At 36.8% G+C, this 25068-nt stretch overlaps 1 protein-coding gene across 4 annotated transcripts in view; it reads right to left on the bottom strand.

Moving 5' to 3' along the window:
• Window positions 1-6942: 6942 nt before the first annotated feature.
• The window catches only part of LOC103460460 (partitioning defective 3 homolog B-like), a 213536-nt gene continuing 195410 nt past the window's right edge, over window positions 6943-25068 (bottom strand). For all 4 annotated transcript variants that reach the window (XM_008402636.3, XM_008402652.3, XM_008402642.3 and 1 more), the window contains 3 exons: window positions 12310-12525; window positions 10894-11038; window positions 6943-10789 (listed from right to left, as the gene is read on the bottom strand). In XM_008402636.3, coding sequence (XP_008400858.2) covers window positions 10924-11038; window positions 12310-12525 — 331 coding nt within the window. In that variant the 3' untranslated portion in view covers window positions 6943-10789; window positions 10894-10923. The remainder of the gene's footprint in view (window positions 10790-10893; window positions 11039-12309; window positions 12526-25068) is intronic.

Here is a 25068-nt window from a genome sequence, read left to right as displayed (position 1 = left end):
CGTCTATATTTTAAAACACCTGTTGTATCTACTTGGCCAAAATTATTAAGAGAGACTTAATAATTTAGAGCTGTAGGTTTACCACATACAATCTAACGTTTGTGGTTGTAATATAAAAATTTTGAACTAATTCAAGGGGTGTATCTTCACAATTCTTAATTTTGGAAAAGTAAAGAGAAGCAATCAGAATAAGTTGCTAAAACAGAGAAGGGAGAAACACACCTGGTTTCAGGTGCAATGTAACAAACCAGATTCCTCTGATGTCAGACTAGGCGTCAAATTAAATTCTCTCTAGGATTCATCATCTCTTGCTGCATGAATTCTTCATAAAACTAATGAAGGTTTAGGAGATAATGGATCTGCGGCCCATCTGTGTGCAATATCCTTTTCCTGCCATTCCTGTCCATCTATCCTCACTGCTCGCTCTTCACACCCTTGGATCTCTTTCCACTCATTTCAGTTTTGTTCAGGATCTGGTCTTGCAGTGAAACTTGACATTGCTCTTGGAGAGAATTTAACTCAAATGTTTAACAACATTTTTTTTATTTACTCAGAACTAAAACGTTACAAGAATCTTTTTGTGCATATATGTTTAAACCCTCCTTGATTCTTTTTTTTTTTTTTTTTTTGCCTCCAGCCATTAGAGCACAACCCTTCAGCCACACTGTATAAACTCGGATATGGACTGAAGAAAGAGCCAGATGTATTTTTGGGCCGATTTTAATTGCTCATGTCATGCTGGTCCCATCGCTCCGGCAGGCTGTTTAAGAATCGGATGAGCCTATAGGCTCATGGCTGCGTCTCTGTGAAAGACAGAAGCAGCGGCGAGTCTCAGAGGAAAGCTTTAAATTTAGCCGTTCCCAAAGTTCCTTTTAACTAATCCAGAAAGTTTATCCACAGACTGGTTCATGCGGCACATTATGGCCCTCAACTAATTCTGCAGCTTCGGTAAACCCCACAAATTTCAGACCATGATTACGTGGTTGATGGATGGGATGTTTGTTTGTGTGTAATTTAGAAACTAATCTCAGGGTAATCAAGTCCACAAACCTCGTTTAGTGCAGCACAAAGTGACATCAAATTACTTTCATTAACGTCTCCCTCTGAACACACATTAAGACGGAAAAATCACACTTTGGTTAAGGAGTTGTAGTTATAGGAGGACGTCGACAGGAGCTCAGAAGTGTTTGTTAAAACAACGGTGATGTCATTTGACAAGCTAAATGTTTACCCAGAAGGTCAGATGAAAATATTTTGCAGAGTCTATATTTCAAGTCATCCCTCATTTGTTTAGATTTTGCCCAAGCTGCCAGACTGACAGATGAACTTTCTTGTTATATTTGAAAGAGGTTGTGCTCAATACATCTTCAGGCTACCTGGAAACCATCTATATTTTAATATATATTTATATATATATTTATGTGTTTTGTCTGTGCTCTTTGGTTACTAAGCCATCTAACTCTGGAATATAAATCTGTTTTTTGTACCCAGCATCTTGCAAAGGTACCCAAGTGTTCCCACTATATTTTAATCAATACCAAAGATGGCACAGGAGGCATGGAATAGGATTTTAGCCCCAACAAGGTGATTCTCAAAGAACGATTAGCTGAAAACAGCAGATGATTAACGGGAGGATGAGGCTTCTCTCAGGTCCTGTACCAAGTTTTTGTTGGATTTCTCCATCTTAAATAATTAACTTCAAAAAATGTTCATGTCATATACATGTTTTTTTTTTTTTTTTAGGCCTATACAGCTCGGTGTTCTTGGCTTTCACCATGTTTGGCCTTTTTGTCCATTCCAACTTCTGTTTTCTACTAATGTAGTCAACATCTACCATATTAATTCTGGTAATTAAGTGTGTCGATGCATCACAGAGACTGAAAAACAAAATAATCTTTAATCCAACATTTAATTTAATTTTCTATGGTTGATGGTTTTATTTCACAACCCATCACTAATGATTTCAATCTGGGCCATACTACTCTTAGGAAATCTGACAATTTATGGCTCTTCATCCAACAAAAGAAACAGAGTGATCTCCTGACTGGTAAAAACTGGCATAGCCACACATTTTATATCATATATTAATACATTTATGTTCAATAGCAGTCCTCAGGCGCTGGTGTCATACAGGCTTTAAATGTGTCCCTGACTCACCACACTTCAATCAAATGAATGAAATCTGAAATACTCAGGAGGTAATTTAGCTTTTTAAATCAACCGAGAAGCATTTATTCTGTCAATGTTGATCACTGAATATGGACCAGGTGTGAGGCTTGTGTCTCACTGCAGTTGTGAGGGAATTAATGGGAACCAGTGAGTAGGAACGACTGAAACCAACATAAAAAAAACCCATCCTGAAAATACAAAAAAAAAAAAAAAAAAAAAGAAACAGCACATGACTGACAGAAAACTGTTGTTTTTAATTAAAAACTTCTGCTTCACACTATAACTCTGTGAGGGAACATTTCTTCAAGCTTGTCAAAGTTGACTGAAAGGACTTGAGTATATAAAAGACTTGAGACTGGCAACAGGAAATTGACCCAAAACATTCAGAGTTATAATGGGGTAACTTAGGTCAAAGTATGTTCATGTGTTAGAACGGTCAAGTCAAAGTCCAGACCAAAATACAGTCTAGAATCTGTGCAAACTGATGTTCACAGATGCTCTCAGTCCAATCTGTTTGATATTTAACTAAGATGCAAAAAATAGGAGGAAATTCAGTTTTCTTAATGCATAAAGTTGATAAAACTTTCAATTTAATTAATTTCAATTTATTCTTATAGCATCAATTCACAACAAATGTTAACTCTGCGCACTTTGCAAAAAAAGATTGAAGTTCATACAATTTATACAAACAGATGTATAAACAATCTAATGGTATGGGGAGATTTAAATTCATTTAAATGCATTCTAAATCACTCCTGTTTATAAAACACTACCGTCAACTTCGACCTGTTTTGCCAATTGCTAAGAAGTTTTTTGGTCTCAGGAAACTGAGGCAGTTGCATCAAGTCACTGAATTTGCAGCAATCACAGATGTTTCCTTCTCCTGAGCAAACATCTAGCAACAGTGGACAGTCCAGTGCATTGAGGTTAACACCGGAGCAAATACAATCTCCATCTATAACAGCAGTGAAAATGGTTCTGAATACAAAAGCACGACTGACCGTTCAGATTTTTAATAGCAGAAATCGTTTATAAACACGCTGTGTTTTAATAAAATAAAGTTAGTGTGCATATGCGGATAAAATCTGACAAAGTTTAACAAACAGAATCCTTTTAAGCGCCGCTGTGCATGAAGAAACCCCCTCAGCGTGGATCAATGGATCAAAAACAAAGACACGTCTGTCGCCTTCACCCTCCCCTCATCCTGATGAGTGCAAGCGACGAAGACATGGAGAGGATGAGAGCGAGCGAGATGCCTCAAGGTTAACACCGGAGGAGATGCGTATCTGTGTGTGGTGGGGGGTGGGAGGTGAGGGGGGCAGAAGGGAAACAGCTGCCAGAGGAGTTTACCACCAGTCATTACTGTGCACAGGGGACAGAGGAAATGTAATTTTTACACACAGGCACTTAATAGGACGGACTCAGTGTTCGTAATGCACTGTCCGTGACCCTGTCAGGATGTGAATCTGAGGACTGACACGGACACAAAAACAGAATTTACTGTCAGCAGCGCTTCACCTCTGTTCTCCAGGATGTTTCTGACACATTCATGGACTTCTTCACACATTTTCCCAGAGTGTGAAGTGGAAGTGCTCTGACCACGACGGTTAAATTTGATCAAAAGTTGAGTTAGGACACAGATGAAACCTATTTTCATCTGTCTCATTTTATAGCTAATTGCTATACATAAATAGTACACTGAAATACATAAACTAAAGAAAATGCCGGGAGCAAATACTGGGTTGAAAAGTGTATCTTAAAACCAAAGTTTTGTTGGGCAGTGAGAAGGCTGAGAGCGACAAATTCTCATGAGAACAATTGTAGGCTTGTTGCCTTGATGCTCAATTTTATACATCTAAGGCCATGGAAGTGATTGGAAAATATAATTTTAGTGATTTTGTGTGTTGTGCCAGTAATTTTGGCATCATAGTATAAAAATTTAAGAAAAGTTTAAGTTATGGAGCAACATGTTTTATGCATACGAGTCTCCTAACAAGTTGCCATATTATGTATTTTCTGCAGAAAACCAAAGTGCGAACGTAACTGAGCTGTTTTCAATTTACTTTTACTTTTAGTTGATATTTCACTCTGTTCCCACTGTTGATATTTCATCATTTGTTCAAACAACCCAACGTGTAACATGTACCAAATTCAGCAATTCCTTTAATTTCCTCCAATACAAAAAAAAAAAAATTGCTGAGTAGAGATATGAATTCTGATGACTTTATGAAAATCTGACACTCTGCCTTGTGTTTCACTTCTGCATATCTACCGATTTATGCAGAACAAGGTCACAATCAGTCAAAGCGTCCATCTGAACTTCTAAACCCCTAAAAGCTCCAATCCCATCGTCGGGAGAAATCATTTACATTAAAACTGTTGTTCTAAGAGATGAGAGTTCAACCAGATGTGAACCCTAGGCCTGCTTGTCTCTTCTTATTCCTGAGTCCACATTGTGAAGACGGCAGGGCTGTGTGTTGACACTAATTAAGGAGGGCTGAAGGTCTGGCTCTTCTAAGGACAGCCTTCAAACACAATGTGTACATGCAAAACAATCGGAAGTCAAAGGAACAAAAGGCAGCTGCCAGGCTGCCAGTAATAACCGTGACTGAACAATACCTTCCCAAAGAGACACAAACTGGCAGCCACTCATAATAGGAAATCCTAATTACAGAGGTTTACAATGCTTATTAAAATTACTAATAATAACTGCTAATAATTACAGTGTGCCAGACCTGCCTTTGGAACAATTACACACCCAGTCAGTCAGTGACTCCTTCTTACAGTCAGTCAACCAGGCTCTTTGACAGTCTGTCAAATATAGTAAAGAGAATTTACAAGCACAAGGTCGCCGCAGATTCTGCCTGCACCATCTGCAGCCTCAGCAGAAAGCAAGACTGACCAGACGAGGATCTCCAGTGTCCAACCGAGCAGATTCAAGCTAATTCTAATCTTACTGGAGGGGAGCGGACTCTGACATGGTGCTCGGCTGTTGTTTGAGCCTTTAGAGATGTTTTCTTGGTCACTAAGTGTAGCTAAAGGAGAAACACCAGATTATTGTCACTTTCTAAATGAAAATGTAAGCAAAAGAAATAAAAGATTTGAGAACAAAAGACATGTAATCCTGATTTCAGACTGAAAATGTGTGCTCTCGAATTATGGCAGAACAAAATCCCCCATACACCATGTCCTCCGGTTTTCTGACCTGCTGACACCGTGTTTGGATTATATTATATAAAAAGCACAGCATAAACGTTTTTTTTTCTCTTTATTCTTCCACCAGCTTTTGTTTGTCATGCACACTAGAAGCAGGGGCAATGTCACACTGGGTGTACAAGAGCAATCACTGTAAAACAGGGTTTAACTGTCAGGTAGAAAAAAAGACAGCGACCAAAAATGTAAAATCAGAGAAAAAACACAACAAAACAGAAAAAAAGCAGCCAGAGCTCAGAGTAAAACTTTGAGAAAAGCTGGGAGATCTGATGATCAGGACTAGTTTTCAAGACTTTTGTAGTAACAGTCACTGAAGTCCAGACAAAACAAAAATCACAATCAGAACACTAAATGGCGCACACACAGTTTGTAGATCAACATTAGACCTTGGCAGGGACACAGGAGAATTTAATTACTTCCTCACTGTATCCCCATTGGCCAGGAAGTGTGGGATATGCTAATTAAGTGTTGGCAGATAAAACGCTTCCTCTGCCTCTGAGTCTTATTACTGCAAACTCCTGAGACTGCAGCCAAAGCACCTTTAGCGTCTGACAAATAGGACGGCACCTACAGGTCCGTTCAGCTGAAGAGAATGACCTAATAGTAACACAACTTTATGCTAAAAAAAAAACAAAACTTTCAGCCGCAATCAGCTTTTTCCATCTTCTGTTTCTAATTGATAATTAGTCTTCCATTAATTTGGGGCTAACATCCATCTCTTATCACAAAGGTACAGTTTATCAGCAGCTTAAACGATGGACTAAATTGGGTTGGCAATGTTAATGAGTCACCTTGCAGCGTATGGGGGACATAAGGGAAATAATTTCTCCTGACTCATATTAAATTAACTGCAGCAGATGTGCTGGGCATGAATTGCAGCTTAAAGAGCAAATGTTAACCATTAGTTGTTTGTTTTTTTTTTTTCAAATGATGACACAAGTCTTTAATAAAGCATATTTTATTGCAAAAAAGATGATATGCACATAAATATAAAAATGCTGATAAAACAGAAATGAAGTTGTTGCAACATCATAAAATGAGATCTGAGATTTTTTAGATACAAAGCAATGTAATAAAAAATTGTTATACTTCTAAGACAAAGAGGTTATTAAAACGGTTCCTTCATGCACTGGTCCCTGTGAAGGCAGAACCAGCAGTACCAGAACCCTTCACAACGTAAAACCGAAGCTAGTACCTTCAACTTGTGCAACTCGTGTTTTCAAGAGCCAGACGGGATGCTTGATCTGTTCTTGCAAACTCCTTGTTTGGTTTTGCGCATTACCAAAATCGAGAAACACTCAATGCAACAATCAACCTTTTGACGTTTGGTGTTAAACTCAACACAGCATGAACTGAGTTTGCAGCACATCTTGATTTAACAGCAACCTTACCCAAACAGCCTGTGGCTCTGTTTAAATCCATGAACATTCAATATCATAGCATAGAAATAACAGAAATAAAATGCTTGTGAAGATTTACATATATGTGAAGTGTGTGCTGGTATAAAATGAACAGAAATACACTTTAATATCACATCTGGATTCAATAAAGTCCACAAAGTCAATCAGGCAGTTAGAACTCAGGGAACCTTTATTTTTTCTGTCTTATGTTCAATTTTTTGGACAGTTTTGTAGGTTTGTGGACATTTTAAAACAAAAGCTTCACCTTAGAGTGTGTTGAGAGGTTTTATCATAAGTATATTCCAGAAATGATGAAGTAAACTGGAAAACTGAAACTACAATATGGCAAAAAAAATTTTAACTGAAGTTGGGATGTGGCAAGTTAGAAAATATATAGAGTTAATTTTTTTTCCATTATTAGTTGACTTTGTGTCCAATTTTATCCTGGTGTGGAAAATAATTCCCACATTTTTCTAAACTATATTATGAACATGTTTGCTTCGACGGCCTATCAGGTAAGACGATAACAGTTTAATCTACATAAGGAGCATTGTTTTGAGTTCGAAGCAACAGTAGGTGTTGCTTAAATGTTAAAACTGAAGGAAAAAACAATAGTCACACAAAAAATGTTCAGTATTGTGTTGTCTTCCTGTAACTTTGCCCTAAAAGCTAAAACAAAACATTTCACTGCTGCTCTTTCAGCAAAATACTAACAATTTTACTTTTAGGGTTTTTTAAAAGAGTTTTTTCAAAATTAAAAAAAAACAACAACAACAAAAAAACAAGCGATTTCTTTTCACATAATTTCTACATTCGAACTGCCGAGCCTCACTTCTGCAACACATCTTCTTCAGAAAAATGTTTGTTTTCATTCATTATCCCACAACTTCCTTTCTCTGTAGAGACTCCGGGTCAAAACGCCTCTTCAGCAACTCACAAACCCATTTCGTACCAACATGTTGTATTCCTAACCAGTAAACAAAACATTTTGTAGTCGTGTATTTTACCACGGCATGTCAGTTTGTTTATTCAAGGTACTACTTAAGTATTTTTGATGAATCGTGAGGATAAATAACCATAAAAATAAACAAGTCGCACATATGATTTAACTGAATATGATTTACTTTATAGTTTTTGATCACACTCTACGTTTACTGATTATGGTTTCTGTGAACTCCAATGAAATAGAGCTTACTAAGCCATAATAACACGGAGGGGATTATTTGGGAACAGAAACGGAAAGAGAAAAAACCCCAGCAAAAGTACAAAATGACGAGAGTGTGAGATGACCTTTGACTTCCTTCCGTCTTTCTTCCATCACTTCTATTTCTCACTTCTGAGCTTTTGCTCATTAGTGTCCAAAGATCTCTTTACCTCTTCCTTTCCTTCGTTCACTTTCTTTCTTCCTTCCTTTCTTATTCTAAACCTTATCTGACAAACATGTATCCAAAAAATGTAATTAAATCTATATTTGTATGAGAAAATTCATTATTTTTCAAGATTCATGGTAACCTCCTCAGAACATTCACTATATTGAGATTTAATCCTCAGTCTTTAACATAATCCTACATATATAAAAACATTTAGTATCAATTGAAGTTAATACTGCTGAGTCGAGTAGTGTGAAACAAACATGTTTCTCTTGACTAACTCTCAGTAAATCAACAGTTCAGTGCAACTAAGAGGCGGAGCTCTGTGTCAGCTCTGTAAAAAAACAACTGGGTTGGTTTGATCCTAAAGCAGTTGCAGAACGCAGATGTTTGGAAGCAGGTGTGAAATGAAACTAAAAGCAGTTTGTCCTGCAGTTTTACCACCAGACTGTACACGCAAGACATGAGATACTGATAGTAAAAACATCAGAGTTCATCATACATTCAAGTAGGAGTTAGTTTAAATAAAGTTAGTGAAGGTCCAGATCAGCTAATGTCATCAGAGGTTGATGCAAATGTCAAATTTGAGATTTAGCTGATTATTAATATTTTTATCTGATGTGAAATATTACTAAGTTTAACACTGAGCTGGAGTCATAAAGTTTCCCATTTGGATCTTATCTAATTCTGTGCTGGAAAAGTAATTAAACTCAAGTTGACTGACAGAAATATCATTATTAAAAATGAAAAAGTGTAATGTTATTAAAAGCATATCATTACACAGGGACAGATTTCATACAGCGCTTTACTGTGATGTAACTTCAGGAGTCATAAAGAAAATCAAAAGGAATTAAGAAATTAAAAGTCGAGTTAAGGAAATGGCTCACTGGCAAAAATAAAAAATAAAATAAAATAAAAAATCACTGGCAGCGCCCACACACAAAAATTTTTTTTCTGAAGGTACTTTCGGCTTGTCATAAATCTTTCTTTGACTGTCTATAGCCATGTGTAGCCACTTTAAGAGGATTTAGAAAAATTATCACCGAGTTGCTGATGATCAAATACACTTGATTACTTGATCATCAGAAAAATTAAGGCTTTGACACTTAGGCAATGTCAAGATGGAAATACATTTACTGAATCAACTGCATCAATCTAGAAAGGGCTGCAAGGCTAAATTTTTAAAAAGTTCATCATTCTACATTTAGAAATATTATTTACAAGTATAAAAATATTTAAGGCAGCTGCCAGTCTTCCCCATAGTGGAAACCCATGTAAGGCCCTACAATGCTGCAAAAGATGAGCAAAAATCCAAAGATTGGCATATTTAATGTAACATTACAAAATATTGAAATAGTATGGATGTCTGTAATGGTTTACAAAGGGAAAGTTTCTGTTCCATGAAAGTAAATGGCAGCTTGACTTAGGTTTGCAAAGTTGCATCTGGTTGGACTACACAACTTCTCATGTGTTGGTCTTTGCATACAGTAAAATTTGAGTCCAAATTGGCAATATTAATGAGTCACATTGCAAAATTGTGTCCCAAGCACTGGAGAATAACTACAAAAGAATGGCTCAAAAAGTAAGGAATTCAAAATGTCACTATGACCCAGTCAAAGTCCAGACCTAATCTAAATGCTGTGAAGGGATCCTTATAGAGCGCTGTGATGGACTGGTGACGTGTCCAGGGTGTACCCTACCTCTCACACGTTGACTGCTGGCAATAGGCGCCAGCCCCCCTGGTGATCCCATAGGGATACGCTTATTGGACAATAGATAGATGGGACTTTAAGGAGCTGTGCATTAATAAATGCATTAAAATAATCTTAAACAGAAAACCAGACGCCTCTGCCACAAGAAAAGAGACTGAAGTGGTCACACAGAAAATAACTACCGAGTTGTTCCTACAAATTATTGCATGGAGGGAGGCACTTACATCGTATTCTGTAGAAAACATCAGTTTTTGCCATGGCTGTATGTAATGCGTGAATTGATTTAGATTTTCAAAACTAAGTAGCAATGGAATAAAGCTCTAAAGTGATTTTCATTGACATATCAACACATTTTTGAACCATTTTCTTCCATTTTCCATAATGTACATCCTCCTCACAGTGAATCAAATACTTCCAGTCACATTCAAAAGAACAGAAGTGGTTTTATGCACAAATCTAATAACACTCAAGAGTCTATTCTGTGTTAATCATCGTATTCTGTAGAAAACATCCGTTGTACTGTTTCTGTTTTCATTAATCTGTCATTTGAGTTACTTTGGAGAAGCAGAGGAACCATCAGGACCAGTAGAGACTTCAGATGCAGGATTTAAACTGATCCTGTTACTTTGATATCTTTGACTGACTTAGACCTTCACATCTTAATATGTGTGAAGTATAAAATAATCATTTAACACAGAATCTTTTTGAAGCAATTTAAAATACCAAGCCACACCACAGACATTTGATGGTTTTCATCAAGGTAATAATAGTAGAAAAGGTGCAAAAAATGTTTGGTAGGTTTCGCACGTTTCAGTCTGTGGACCTTGTGGTGAAAGCAATCCTCTGTTTGGAGTTGGTTTGGCGTTGCTCTCCTCCTACATCCCCAGTATAACCATACTGGTCAGTGCTGGGTTCCATTTGGTGCCTGAAACCAATTAAAAACTCTCAAATTAAAGAAGATCAGAGTCAGTGTTAAATTAATTAGTACATAAGTGATTTATAAAAGCAAAAAATAACTGTAAAAATTACCTGGAACTGTCATCGTCCGGGTATGATCTCCTACCTATAGCCCCCACTCACAGTTCCACGTGCCATGGTGTCGTACCGCGGTGCCCGCAGTGGAGGAGTGGGAGATGGCGGCACGTCCTGCCGCAAAGGTCCTCTCTGCTGGGAACTGACAGCAGGAAACCATGGAAATTAGACAAAGAAAGATCCAACTGTCAAAATAAAGAAATGTACAATGCCCCTCACTCTGCTTTTACTCAGTCAGGAAAAAAACCTATAAAAAAATTACAAGTTCCAGTGTTGTTGAAACTGCTAACGACACGTTTAAAATGAATGTAAACCTGCCATTTTTCAATGTAAGTTTTATATGTTAAGTTGATCAGTGTTGAAGAACTTCTAGCTATCCATTTTTTTTTTCTCTTGGGTTTAACAAGAAAACAAAAAATCATGAATTATAATGGTAGAGTTTTATAATTCTACCATTATAAAACTCTACCATTTTATGGAGGTCTCCATTAATACCCCTAGTATTAATGGAGACCTCCTCTGAAACTCCAATAACTGCCTAGTTTATATGTTCAAGCACTAAATGCACCTTTATATACATCAATACACACTACGAAACAATCTTGACACTACTGATTTCTAAAGTCTTTCTAAGCTCCACTGTTGGAGGTTCAGCCAATCAGGATAAAAGACTATAAAAAAGACCCTACTGGATTGGCTGCTTTGCCCACTAAAGCCTGTGGCAAGTCAATTAGCATTGTCCCTGGGTATTGCAGCTTTCCAAGTTGCATTTTCTTTTGATTTTTTTACAAAGCCAAAACTTTGTGAAAAAAATTCCAAAAAGTTATAACTATTTGGAGCTGCATTCTACAAAACAAATCCACAAATAGGCAAATTTGCGAACAGGTGTGGGTTCATTGTATTCCACCTCTGAAAATGACAAGACAACATGTTCTTAAAATAAAGAAGATCTGTGTTGATCATACCAATTCAGGAAATGGTTACAAGACAACTGGTCCAAATTTGGTCATTTTTACAGCGAGAACAAAAATTAAAAGGCTGAAAGAGCTGAAACTGTGACCAACAAAGCAACTTGACACTCTATGTCTGTAAGATCTAACCTTATACATTTTTTGACTGAAAGACTTGTACTGCCTGCAACTTGATTTTAATGGAAATGTGGCAATTCTAAAAATTAAATAAAAATTGATTTTAAATTCAAATTAAAGGTACCATTTTTCAAAATGATGTATGTGAAGTGATGCCATTACAATTAAAGACATTTGTTTTCAACCCTTTTCCTCATCTTTTCCAGTGGTAATGTTGAGAATGTAAGGTGCTTTATAAATTACTACAACTAGTACAAAAGTAATAATTTAAAAGCTTTATTGTACAGAAAATTGTAACATATGCAACATATGTAAACTGACTAACCTGGGGTGAGGGTAGTATCCAGGTTCAATCCCTCGAGGGTCTCTTGGCTGTTGATAAGGCTGGCCAGGCAGGAAGTTGGAGAATGACGGACCAGACTGGGAGTTGATGTTAGAGTAAGTTGGTGACTGGGGGTACCCCGACTGGGCTTGTGGAGGTCCAGGGTAATGACCCGACCACGACTGCATTGGGTAGTCAGCAGGATCCATCGGCCCTCGTCTATAAAAAGAGAGTTGATGGTTTTGTGATTAATTGGGGACTTTGCTTAGAGATTTTAGTCTTTATACTGTTTCAAGTTTTAGTATTAGTTTTTATTTCTCTTTTCGGATCTTCATTCCTGTTTATTTTGGTCATCTGTTCCTGATAAATTTGTCACATATGGTCTTGTAATTCTAGCCACTCTCGTGTTTGTGTGTTTCCCAGTCTTTTTATTCAGCAATTTCCTTTCAGGTCTTGCTATCTCCCTGCTTTACCCACAGCTTAATATTTGTAGGTCTCACCTGATATTCCCAAATACCTCTACGTTTTGCCAAAACTTTTCCAGATACATTGAACTGTGCTGTTCAACTGTGATCTTGTGTACCGTTTTATCCACTTGTTCTCCAGGTTTTTTTGTTTATGTTAGATTAAAACCTCAGTTCAGTCTTTTTTCTTTTTAGCACAGCCTTGGTTAGGTTGAAACAAATATGGCAATTACCCTATATACATCTTTATGTGGTGACTCTTGAAGTACCAATATCCATCCATCCATCCATCCATCCATCCATCCATCCATCCATCCATCCATCCATCCATCCATCCATCCATCCATCCATCCATCCATCCATCCATCCATCCATCCATCCATCCATCCATCCATCCCATTTACCTACCTACCTATAGTATTTTCTAGTTTAATTCTTTTGTTTTTCCTAATCCATAGGCTCGTACTCAGTGCATAACTTAGTTATACAAAGTTCAAACAGTTTTTCAGAAGAAGAAAGTTATATAAACGTGGTTCAAAGTAAGCGAGCTGTGTTAATTAACTTAGATTTTCAAATACTCCTACCTGAGTGAAATCTGCAAAAATGACAAGGTTATGAAAGGCAATCAGAGAAATAAACAGGATTGACCTACATGACTCCACCAACTTGAACCCCCTGCTCAGCCTGAAAAATCACCGGCAATAACACAAATAATCAACCTACTGCTGGCACCACGAACGCCGCATTTGCTGTTTTCGTTTCTTTCATGATGTACCTTTCCACGAATTTTTATCAAGAAACAACCAGCAAATGGTAATAGTTCTCCTGTTGCCAATCTGCTGACTGTAAGGCTGAAATATTCATGAAAAGCTGCTGGAAGTGGGCTGCTGCGGACTGGGGAGGCAAGCGGCAGGCACGCTGACGAGCCAAGAGCCTGTTGCAGCCAAAGATCACATAGCAACAGAATATAAGTGACATGTGACAGTTTTAAGTGGGATAGGGCTCAGTTAACGCACGCAAAGACACACATTCACACACGTAGCTGTGGTAAACCAGTCTGGACTTGTTAATAGATATTAATGTCTTGTGCCCTGTGGAAAGCAAGTACACAAACATGTGCTCAGCACATAGCAAACATTATGAGGTATTAGGTTTTATCCCCTATCTTTCTGTCTCTCTCACTTAACGCCATTTGCCTCATTCTTTCTGGATCTGCTCATCTGTCTCGTTTACCTCTCACTTTAAATTCGGCCACCGCCTTGCGTGTGTGCTTGCATGTCTGTATAAATTAGAGAAGAACTAAATTTGTTTAGGCAAATTTGTAACTCCGAGTTAGATTACAATCACACATTTCCGGAATTAAAATTTGAGCTATGGATCAGTACATTGTCTTGTAAGATGTACAACTTCAACACATTTTTAAAAACAACTTTTGAGCATTTTGAATTGATTCAGAATTCACAGGACTAGGAATAGCAATTCTTTATAGAATGTATTTTTTATGAACCTCGACTAAGTAGGAACTTCTGACCAAACACAGAAATGATCTACTGTCTGTTGCCTGGAGATATATTGTTAATCTGATCATGGAGGAGACTAAACAAAACAGATTTATACATAAATAGTTGCTGGTGGTCTCCATGCTGATGCCTGCGTGAGCCAATCTGGGTGGTCAGCTGGAGAAAGTGTCTAACTGCATGCCCTTCGTGTTTCGGATGTCTTCTTCTGCCCCTCCTGGCTCCACATCCACTGTTAGCATACTTATGTGTCCATGAGCACACACACACGCACACGCGCGCACACGCACACACAAACGTGCAAGCGCACGCACACGCACACGCACACACACACCTTACATTTCTGCTGCTAAGTCAACTCATCTGTCCGCCTATCCGTCACCTGTCATCTGGTTTCTGGCTTATTCTGCTCTACGTATTGGGACTCACTCAGGGTCAGCGTATCAGCTGGACGTCTCAAATTTCACTCCTCTCACAATCTGCAGCCATTTTGTCTGCTCTTTAGCTGGAAAGCCCCCCAACTTGTGACTGTCAGTTTCCCCGTCTGCAAATGTGTCCGTTTAATTCTCTGTCGTCCTTCTTTTAGATGTTTTAAGATGGTAAGTCTATCAGAGACATATATACCTGTGCTTATGTTGGAAAGGCAGACTGTCACTTTGCATTTTTTTCTTCTAGACATGATAATGTCATTTAAGCAGAGATAAGAGCAGTGCAGATGTGATGAGATGGTGAAGAGGGCAGGGAAGAGAGTCATAAAGAGGGAGTAGATTAGGGGAAGTAAGGAGAAAAATCAATTCAAATAGATATGGTATAAATTTCATCATTCTATGATCCCAATTGTATGAGATGTAAATATTTCTGGATGCGAATAAGAATTAGTTTGATGTTTTTGTAAGTTGACAGCTTTTTAGGAAACTACCAGTAAGTTTTTTCCCCAGTGTGAAACACGGTTAAGAAAATTGGGACAACTGCTACTTTATTCAGTCCAGTTTGTTACAGAGTATCTTGATTTGATTGAATCTGCCTTGTAAGATATGTAAGGTATAAGTTAATTAGACAGCATACCTTAAAATAATTATGTTTTTCTTCTTTAAATAGCTGCGTTTCCTGTCTTTTATTGTGTAGGATGATTTGTAAACGCTCAAGCAGAGTTAACATTTAAATAGTTTTGTCATTAAATGTTTTGTTTCACTACTAACTGGTAGGTCACAACATAAGACTCTACTAGAGAAGAAAAAAAAGCATGTTCAAGTATTTTGTTGAAAATTTGGACAAACCAATAAATACTTGAAGAATACAATCTATTGAGAAGAGACCAAGGTTTGATTCGTTGAAAGCCTTTGCACACACCATGTTTTAAGGAAAAACTGAACAAGACGTTCAAAAACACAATATGAAGGAGAGCAATGGAGTGGTAGCATCATGATGTTTATTGTGGTGGTTTTCAGAATATAGCCTTGGCCATATTCACATAGTTAAATGACAGATTAATAAATTATCAAAAATAATATTACTTTTTTCACACAGGAAACATTAGTTATCAGTTCCAAATAATTTCATTTTATTAAGAACCAAATAACTTTCTATAATCATATTCACTTGCCCTTCTACTTTTATATTCATGGTTATTTGATTATTTTGGGTTAATTTCTGGATTTCTTAGCTTGTAACAAATGTCACATGCACATTTTTTGCCAATAACTTAATATGAAATGGATTTATAGTTGACATATTCACAGACAGAGATAAAAACAGAGATAAAAACACTGATTGATTAAAACCGTTTAATTTGACTCAGTCTCTAAGTATCTCCTCTCCTTCTTATGCAGCCAGTATGTTTTTTTTTTCCAGACTGGAAGAATAAATGATTAATTTCATAAAACATTTGTCAGCATGAAAATGAAAACAACCACTGAAACCCCGGCGTGGTATGAAATGTTACAGAAATCCAGTGGTAATCTTCAGAGAATCCACTGTAAATCCGGTGGCAAGTTTGGAATTCCTCCTCCAGGAACCCAGTCAGCACTGCACAGCAGCTGGGGATTACGGAGTAATGTGGATGGAACCCAGTACTCGCATGCACGCGCACACATACACAGATAAAGACGAGCATCGAAGAAGGAAAAAAAAAAACACTTACGCAGACGCAGAGACTTAGAAAAACCTTTTCACAAAAACAAACACGCATTCTCACAGAGTTTCCGTTCAGGACGAGTTGCTAATCGTCTCCCTCTCAAACCCCCTACAGTCTGGAGGAGGCAAATTGGAGCACAGCTGGAGGGGAGTTTAGACCCAATGAGGAGGCTGTTAGCCTGTTGGTGTTCATGCGTGCATATGTGTATGCGTTTGTGAAAGACGTAGAGAGGAAGACCGAACGAGGGAAACAGATGTAATGAGTGAGAACAGCTTTCTGGCATATGCAACAAGTAGTTTAAAGTAATTGAGAGAGTCATCAAACCAAAAATGAAAAAAGAAAAAAAAAAAAAAAAAAATCGACAAATTGAAAACAGTCCAAACAGAACAAAAAAGACGTTGACGACTCAGTTTGAAGTGAAATTTAACTATGTAATACCTGTTTAAGGATGACTTCCTCACTGCCGTTATTACACAGATAGTGCTCTCATAAATCAGGTCAGATATTCGAGAGGATAATTGGGGGGAATTTCTCTTTAGGTCTGACAGTAATTGAGAGTAATGTGAGCTGCTCTAATTCCATGGTATTAGGAAGATTTCTGATGGATTTCAGAGGAAACAACGACTCGCTATGTTCAGCGCACCTGCCCCTCTCCCTCACAAACACACTGCTGGAGCGCTGCACACAGCTGCTACACAACTGAAAAACACACAAGCTCATTCACACAATGTAACACCATTGCAGGACTATTAAACAAGTATTTACTTTGTAATGCTTTTTTTTTTGGTCACAATTAAATTTTTCAGATCAAACTCTTTTCAAAATCAGAAAAAATAGTGGTTTAATAGAAAAATAGCTGTTATTTAACAGATTCTTTTGGTTCAAATTTACCAACTACACCCAGCCCTTATTACTGTCAGAATTGTAGAATCAATAAATCACATAAGTAGAACAAGATAAAGTTGCAGTATTTCCAGATCTAAAAAAAAAAAAAAATCAACAACAAAAAGAAAAAGTAGCATTTAAAAAGTCACAAAGCCATTTGTAAGTATTTGGGATTCCAGTCAGCAACAATGAGAGCCATTATCCACAAATGGAGAAAACATGCAACCCTACCAGGAGTGGCCGGGTCAAGCAAAATTACTCCAAGAGCGCATCAACAAAAGTAAGAACACAAACCATCAATTTAACATAAAGTAAACATTTTACAGATAATAGAGAGGAGGCTGTATAATGAGAGAACAAAAAGATGAAGCAATGATTTATTCAGAGAGTGGAGACGAGAGAAAGAAAAGTAAATAACTGCTGTGGGTGTAATTAGGTTATTTCTTTATTAGTCTGTACAGAACACAAAATAAAACCCGCATTATATTATGTTTTCCGATTTTCTGCCAGAAAGAGTCACAACAATTTCAGGGATATGGTAATAAAACAGATTAATCACAACAATTATGTCATGACAATTCGTTATGTATAGTGATAATGAAGGTGCAGCAATCTAAAGTTATTGAAGCTACACTAACTTTAACTATGTTTCATTGTCCTAATGTGATACTTAATTATAAAACTTTAATCAGAGAGATGAAAAGATGAAAAAAAAAAAAAAAAAAAACAAAAGTGACTATTACTCAATATGTGGTCTTCAAACTCATCTCTGATTTTCTTTTCTTTTCTGAAATGTTGTAAGTTCCCTTGGCCTGTCCTCCCAGAGGACGGATCAATTTCATCCTACTTATGTGCTTCAGTTGGAATAGAAGCAAACTTTCAGAGCACAGAAGCTTTATACAATGTTCTTGGAGTGAACGTTGTAGAAATTTTATGTTTTCAACATAAAAATGTGCACCTTGTAATTGTTAGGTTGGGTTTAAAACATATTAAAATTTAGAAAAAAAACCTGTTGCATAGAAAGTCTGAAAAGTTTTTTGAACAATAAAAAGTAGCAGAGCACCTGCTTTTCTACTTCTCACCAAAATGAAAAAGCAACGAAACACTTGACATCTGGGAAACCTAGCGAACGACGCCACTGCAGATTGGCACGCACACATGGAGTTTCTACATGTGATGGATGGATTAAATGTGCTGATATTCTTGCCAAAAGTCAAAGTCCTTGTCTGTACATGTTGGAGAAGGAGTAAGAAATTTTACATGAAAATAAAATGATAAAGAATCTCAAACTATTCCAAAATTGTTTTACTAATTAGGTGACCTTTGACATAGTTTTAATAGTTTTAATTAGTGATATTGGAGTAAAGGTTCCTGCGCCAAAATTCACGCCACACTCTTTAGATATTCATTTGTGATTCTAATTATGTAATTTTGTGTTGTTTTACCACTTAAAATCCCAATAACATATACTGCAAGTAGTCGCTGCAAGGTAAAAAATATTAGAGTGAAAGGATGATTAGGGCTTAGAAAAAATGTTCTTTAATCTCAGAATTATAACTTGTTTCCATGAGAATTCAGACTTTAATGCAGAAGGGCACGTGGTAGGAACAAACAAGCATTCTGGAGGAGCATGTCAGATTTACTTGACCAATTAAAGTTATTTTTTTAAATTTTAAGTCAAAATTCTGAGATTAAATCCAAAGTCAGAAGTCTTGCTTCTTTTTCAAGCTCTTTCAAGCCAATGTGTACAAATTAGAGATCCACATGCAGAGCATGTGGATCTCTAACTGCAGAGTGAGAACATCAGGGTTTTCCTTAATGACATGGAGTGACACCCCAGAAACCCAAAGAGGCTCTAAGCTGTTTTTCTACTTATCGGTAAGCGGTTACACACTGTGTCTGGGTGCATTTGTTTATCATAGATGGCATTCTGTTGGTTCAGCTGCTAGTGTGGTTTCCATTGGTGAACGTGTGAGTGTGTTTCCTTGTCCCCTGGTTTTAAAATCTCTCTTAACTTTTGACCTCATGGAAGTCACATGACACTCCATTGGTTCCCACCTCACATTTAGAAGAAGAGGTTAAAGGCTAAGCTTGGGTCTTATCAACCTGGATTAGAAAACAAAGATAAAACATTCAAATTTTCAACATCATTTGCTAGAGACTACGAGGTCTCAGTCAAGCAGTCATAGGTTATTAGGAAATTTGACACAACTTGGACAATCACTAACAGGTCAAAGAAAGGAATGATTCTGAGTGGGGGCAGGAAAAGATAATGAAACAGAAGAGAGAATAAATGTATTTAAATATCTTGGCCCCAACTACTTAGCCCTAAAAACATGTGATCAGCAATTGGTTTTATGAGTTGATTTTAAATTTGAAGGATAACTTAGGTCAGAAAATGTTGATTCAATGCTTTGACAACTGTGGTGCAGTCAGTTTGATGCATATATGTCAGATATGCTCCTGCTTTAACACTTGCAGTTTAAATGGGTGAAACCTCTTTTCTGCATATCATTAAGTTCAGCAGGAGTCTGCTAAGAAACATTTTCATTCAAATATGTTAGACCTAATAAACATATAAAACCCATACAAAAAGCCCTCAAGGGTAAAATAGATTATGTGCAGAAACGTGAGACTTTCAGCTGCTTCCATTCATTGCTGCTGATGTCCAATTAAAGCAGGCTTTTCTGGTGAGATTCAGAATCTGGATCCAAGCAAAAATCACAATATCTACATTAATGATGACATAATTAAATTTTTTTGAATTACAATATTTTTCACAAGCGGCCATTTGTCACTGATACAGTACAGGCAGACTGAGCTCACCAAGGAGCAGGTTTAAATCTCTGGGTAGCTTGCTAGCCTGTTCCAGGCGAATGATTTTAAAAATTGCTCATAATTTCCTCTTCCTCATCACAAAACAAAAAAAAAATAAAAAATCATTGCTTTTTCTCCTGAAAGGAGGTGTTTTGTCTGAAACATGATCAAACTTTGGCAACTTTTGCTGGATCATGCTAGTTTTTTTTTGAATATTTCCCAATTTCGGCCATGGGACTAAACACAACTGAAAAACAAAAGTTGTAAAAATCATATTATAGTTACCATTTAAAGTAATATAAAGCAAAGTCCAGTATATCCTATTCCACAAAGGAACAACATTATATTTTAACTGCAACTACTTTGACTTATTGACCAAGAAAACATGAAAGATCTAAGTGAATATCACACAAACAATATTATGATATAAAAAATATAGCAATAGCTGATAAGCAGTACAGAAACCGCTTTGAGTAAAAACAAAAACAAAAAAAATTCAAAGAATAAGACAGAGCAAAAAGAATGGAGGAGTTTAGGTCCAAAAACTGAAGAGAAGAGGATGGTGGCTGCAAGCGAAGAGAAATTCAGCCTCATATGAACACCTACTGAAACTGATAGAAATGAAAGGACACAGATAACAAAGTGGATGAAAATGAAAAAGGGGAATACAAAAAGTAACAAAGAAGAGGGGGTTAGTGATTCAGAAGAAAAGAAAAAGGAAAACACAAAGTGTTGCCCTCCAGAGAGCGAGCATGCTGAAGGTCAGCATCTGCTGAGAATAATGGGAACTACTTTGGAGGAGTCCACATGTGTGCAGACGCCTGGGTACTTACTTGTTCACATTTCAATGAAACTAAACTCCGTTCAGAGGCTCCTATCTGTCTTTGTCAATAAAGCTCTGTCAGGTAGGATTAATTCAGCAGTATATCATGCAGGAATTACTGGTAAAGGAAACCAACTTGATTACATTCCCCTGTGTACGTAAGTGTTTATGCACTAGGACTCAAGAAATGCCATCTTTGAATGTTTGATGATGCATAATTCAAACTAAAGCTATGCTTTGTGGAGAAATGAGAACAAATGTTCTGAGCATATGCAAATGTGCAGAGAATGGGAAGAAATGGGCGAAGAGCAAATGGAAGCAGCGCACTACAGTAAGTGGTTAAACTTGAATGTATGATAAAGAGTAAAAAAAAAGAGGCAGTTCAAATTAGAGCACCAAATATGAGGTGTAAGTAACACAAAAAAAGAAGAAGAAGAAAAAAACCCTTAAAGAAAATGTAAAATCAGGACAGGAGAAGAACCCATTAGAGGGAAATAAGAGGAACTGAAGGATGAGGGCCTTCCAGATGGTAGGAGACTGTTGCCTCGGAAACACAGAGAGGGCAGAACAATGGGGATTTGGAGTGGCGTTTTGTATCCCATCATAATACGGCCATGCCATTTGGAAACTGAGCAGAGAAGCTGCAGCCTGCACATTTCCTGTGGGCAAGTTATTATGATCAACTCCTATAAAAAGATTTAAAAAAAACCCAACATGCAACAGTTTCCATTTAGTAGAGATTTTTACTATATGTTAAAATTTGCAAATAAATTCATGCATTCATTTTTAATGAGTACCAATAAAAATATTTATGTTTCCAAAAAAACATACAGCAAAATTAACTTATCTGAAATGAACTTACAGAGCAGCTAAGGCTGTGAATTGCATGTAAAAATGAACCATAACCATCCATAGAAGCAACAAAGATTCAAATTAGGGTTGACATTCAGTTATGCGAATGCCATACATTACCAATTACAAGTGGAATAGCTGGTGGGTTCCTGAGATATAGTAAAATACAACACTAATTACACCATATCCTATTGAAACAGCAATCATTATTTCACATCTTGAGACCCTTATGCTTAATAGCTTCAGGCTGGGGACATTTTGGTCTGTCTGGGACTAAAGGATACAAATTGCAGCCTAAATTCTGACCCGTAAAACACTCTGACCCAGGAACATGAAAAGTTCTTACTTGAAATGAGAATTTTACAAGCCAAAGAAATGATGATAAAAAGATAAGCACTGTTATGGATTGTGGCATTCACATGGTTAGAATTAGGTGCCAGAAAAATATACTTCAGTTAAAATATTGAACATTTATCTCAGTTTAAATACTTCTAGTGGGGCCATTGGCATAAAATGTGCACCAGATGTTGGCAACAATCCTAGCAATCCACACATATAAAGAAATCAAAGCACATTAGTCATGAAATGAAGTTATAGGGAAATAATGTATAACACTGAAATTAGGTATTGTACAAATGAAGAAAAGAAAGTGCTAAAAAAGACACCAAGTCAAGAAAGAAGTAAGATGAGTATTCAAAAAGCATTTCTAGTGAATGGTTATCAGCTGGTAGAAATGATAAAACAGTTCTCTCCTGGCTAAAGAGTGATACAGTTGGTAAAAGTGGGCGAAAAAAAGTTACTGTTTAAAAACACATTACTTATCATTGCAATTTAAAATGTCTGAAAAATCCACTGAGTGAAAAACTTGAAGTGTATAAATCAACTGCTGATGTAAAAAGACAATTCATGACAGGAGTCAAGAGTCAATGATTACTCAAACAATGGCCTCTATGCACAATCACTGCACAAGTCTCCACTGCTGAAGAAAACTCATCTCAACAAGTCTTCTGCAGGAAATTGGATAAACCAGCAAAAACACCGAGTATAGACTGGAGAGATAAGGTCAATCTTGAACTCTGTGGATCTCATGGCATACAACATGTTTGATAGTAGAAAGGTTCTGCACGTTACCCCAAAATCACCACACCAAAAATGAAGTTTGCAGATGGGAACATCGTGTTGTGCAATGTACTACAATATATGGCACTGGCAGACTCCATAAAAGGAAACATGAAAAGAAAATGTACTGTCATTTTCACATTCTCGAAAAGAATGTGAAAATGAAATGAGTGTCAATTTCCAAGGAAGACAACAGTTCCAAACCCACAGCCAAGAAAACTCTTAGGTGGTTTAAGAACAAAAGTTAAACGGCTAGAATGACTAAACCATTAGAAAGAACTTGAGATTAGAAGACAGGAACCTCCATAATCATTAAGATTTAAAGACCTGTGTGAAAAATCACACCTGAGAAATGTATGCATTGTTCAGGTGCACACATGAACAATGTATGCACCTTGTGAAAAGGAGATGAAATGACTTCATCTCCTGTAGTTTCCCATACATGAGATGTCTTTAAGTTGTCACCACCAAGAAAGACTTTTGTATAAAGTATTTAATACATTTCTGTAAGTGTGCTCAATATCTTTTCTCAGTGTTGTTCCAATATTCCACCCATAACTTCATCTGAGGACTAATATCTGTATGTCTGGATTACTTGAGAAGCTGACATCATTTTATGTCAATGCAAATATGTACTGAGAGGAAACATGCTTTTAATACTGATTATGCTACTGTATACACACAAAAATACCTCTATAATCACAGAGGTATTTTTTATAAATATAGTGAAGTTTGATAAATTATAGATTTTATTTCAGTAAACCAATATATTGAATGAAACACAATAATTTACACAAATCTTTATTTCTACTAATTACGATAATTTTCTGCTTACTGCTAATGAAGACTCAACATCTGAGACAAGAATATAAGATAAGACCAAATAAAAATAATTTTAAATACAGAAATGTGGGCCAAAAAAGATGTTTAATACCTGCTTACTGATCATTGTCAAAAACTAATTTTAAACCAACAAACAAACCTCATCGGGGCACGTAGTATAATTTACTGAAATGTATTAGTCATATATTTAGCCATTGCAGCATATTACTTTTCACAAAGTAACAAAAGGGTAATTAGTTTTAAAAATGAATTTATAAGAGAAACTTAACAAGCTTCATTTCTACTCCAATTGCTTTATTTTGTGTTTGAAAGCCCACCAATGCAGAGTTGTAAAAGTACTTCATGCATTTTATTAACTAGAAAAATTTGGAGGTGTTGGAAGACTTTTTTTTTTTTTGCCTCTAATATAGGTACGTCCTGAAGTTATGGATCGTAATGCATAAAATGTTATCTGCATGCTCAAACACATTTAATTATCTAACTATACAATATAGATTTGAAACGAGGAAATTTCTTCTGCAGCTCAGAAACAACAGATGGTCATTTAACTGTTGCCAGATGTTAGCATTTTGCAGCTGCAACTGTTGAAAGGTCTGAGGTGCAGCCTATTTCTATAGACACAAATAAACAGGAGTGTGTTACTAGAGTGTGCTCATATCCACACGTTAAACTTCTGTAAAAGAGTCAAACTACTTTCTATACTGACAACAGGATAAAGAAATCACATTCTTTGACCTTTACAATAAGGGTGATTTAATATTTTATGATTTTACTGCCAAATACCATTATCTGTAGACTTACTTCACCACAATGGATATTTGCTGTGCCAATTTTCCAACTATGTCAACCTTCATTACCCATGAGCAAAGTATCACGTAACATCAGTCCAGCTCCAAATCCACTAAAACGCCGTTAAACACTTTCCACCTGGGACCCTTAAAAAAGTGTTTCCTCCCTCACCCCAGAGTCCTAGCATATCAGACCCACTAGTCATGCACACCTGCTGGTCCTGCAACACATTATGGGTTGTAACCCAACATTTTAGAGACTATGATCAGATCAAAGTTCTGACCAAAATGCTTTAAAAATAATACTGAGTGAACACGAGAAAGCGAGCAGACCATCAAGAACACGATGGGGTCAATACCAGAAAAAAATGGAGGATGGTGGTAGGGAAGCTGTCCAGAGCTGTGCTATATAATTGTCAAGTGATATAGACTTTAACCTCTGCAACTGAGCAGAGCGGAAAGAAAAGACTAAAAGAACGGGGGAAACATCTGGGTTTAGAGCCATGCAAGTGTTTAATCT

This window comes from Poecilia reticulata, chromosome 2 (genome assembly GCF_904066995.2).
Source record: "Poecilia reticulata chromosome 2, P_reticulata-male-v2, whole genome shotgun sequence".
NCBI lineage: Eukaryota > Metazoa > Chordata > Actinopteri > Cyprinodontiformes > Poeciliidae > Poecilia > Poecilia reticulata.
This window is presented reverse-complemented; position numbering and strand designations above follow the sequence as displayed.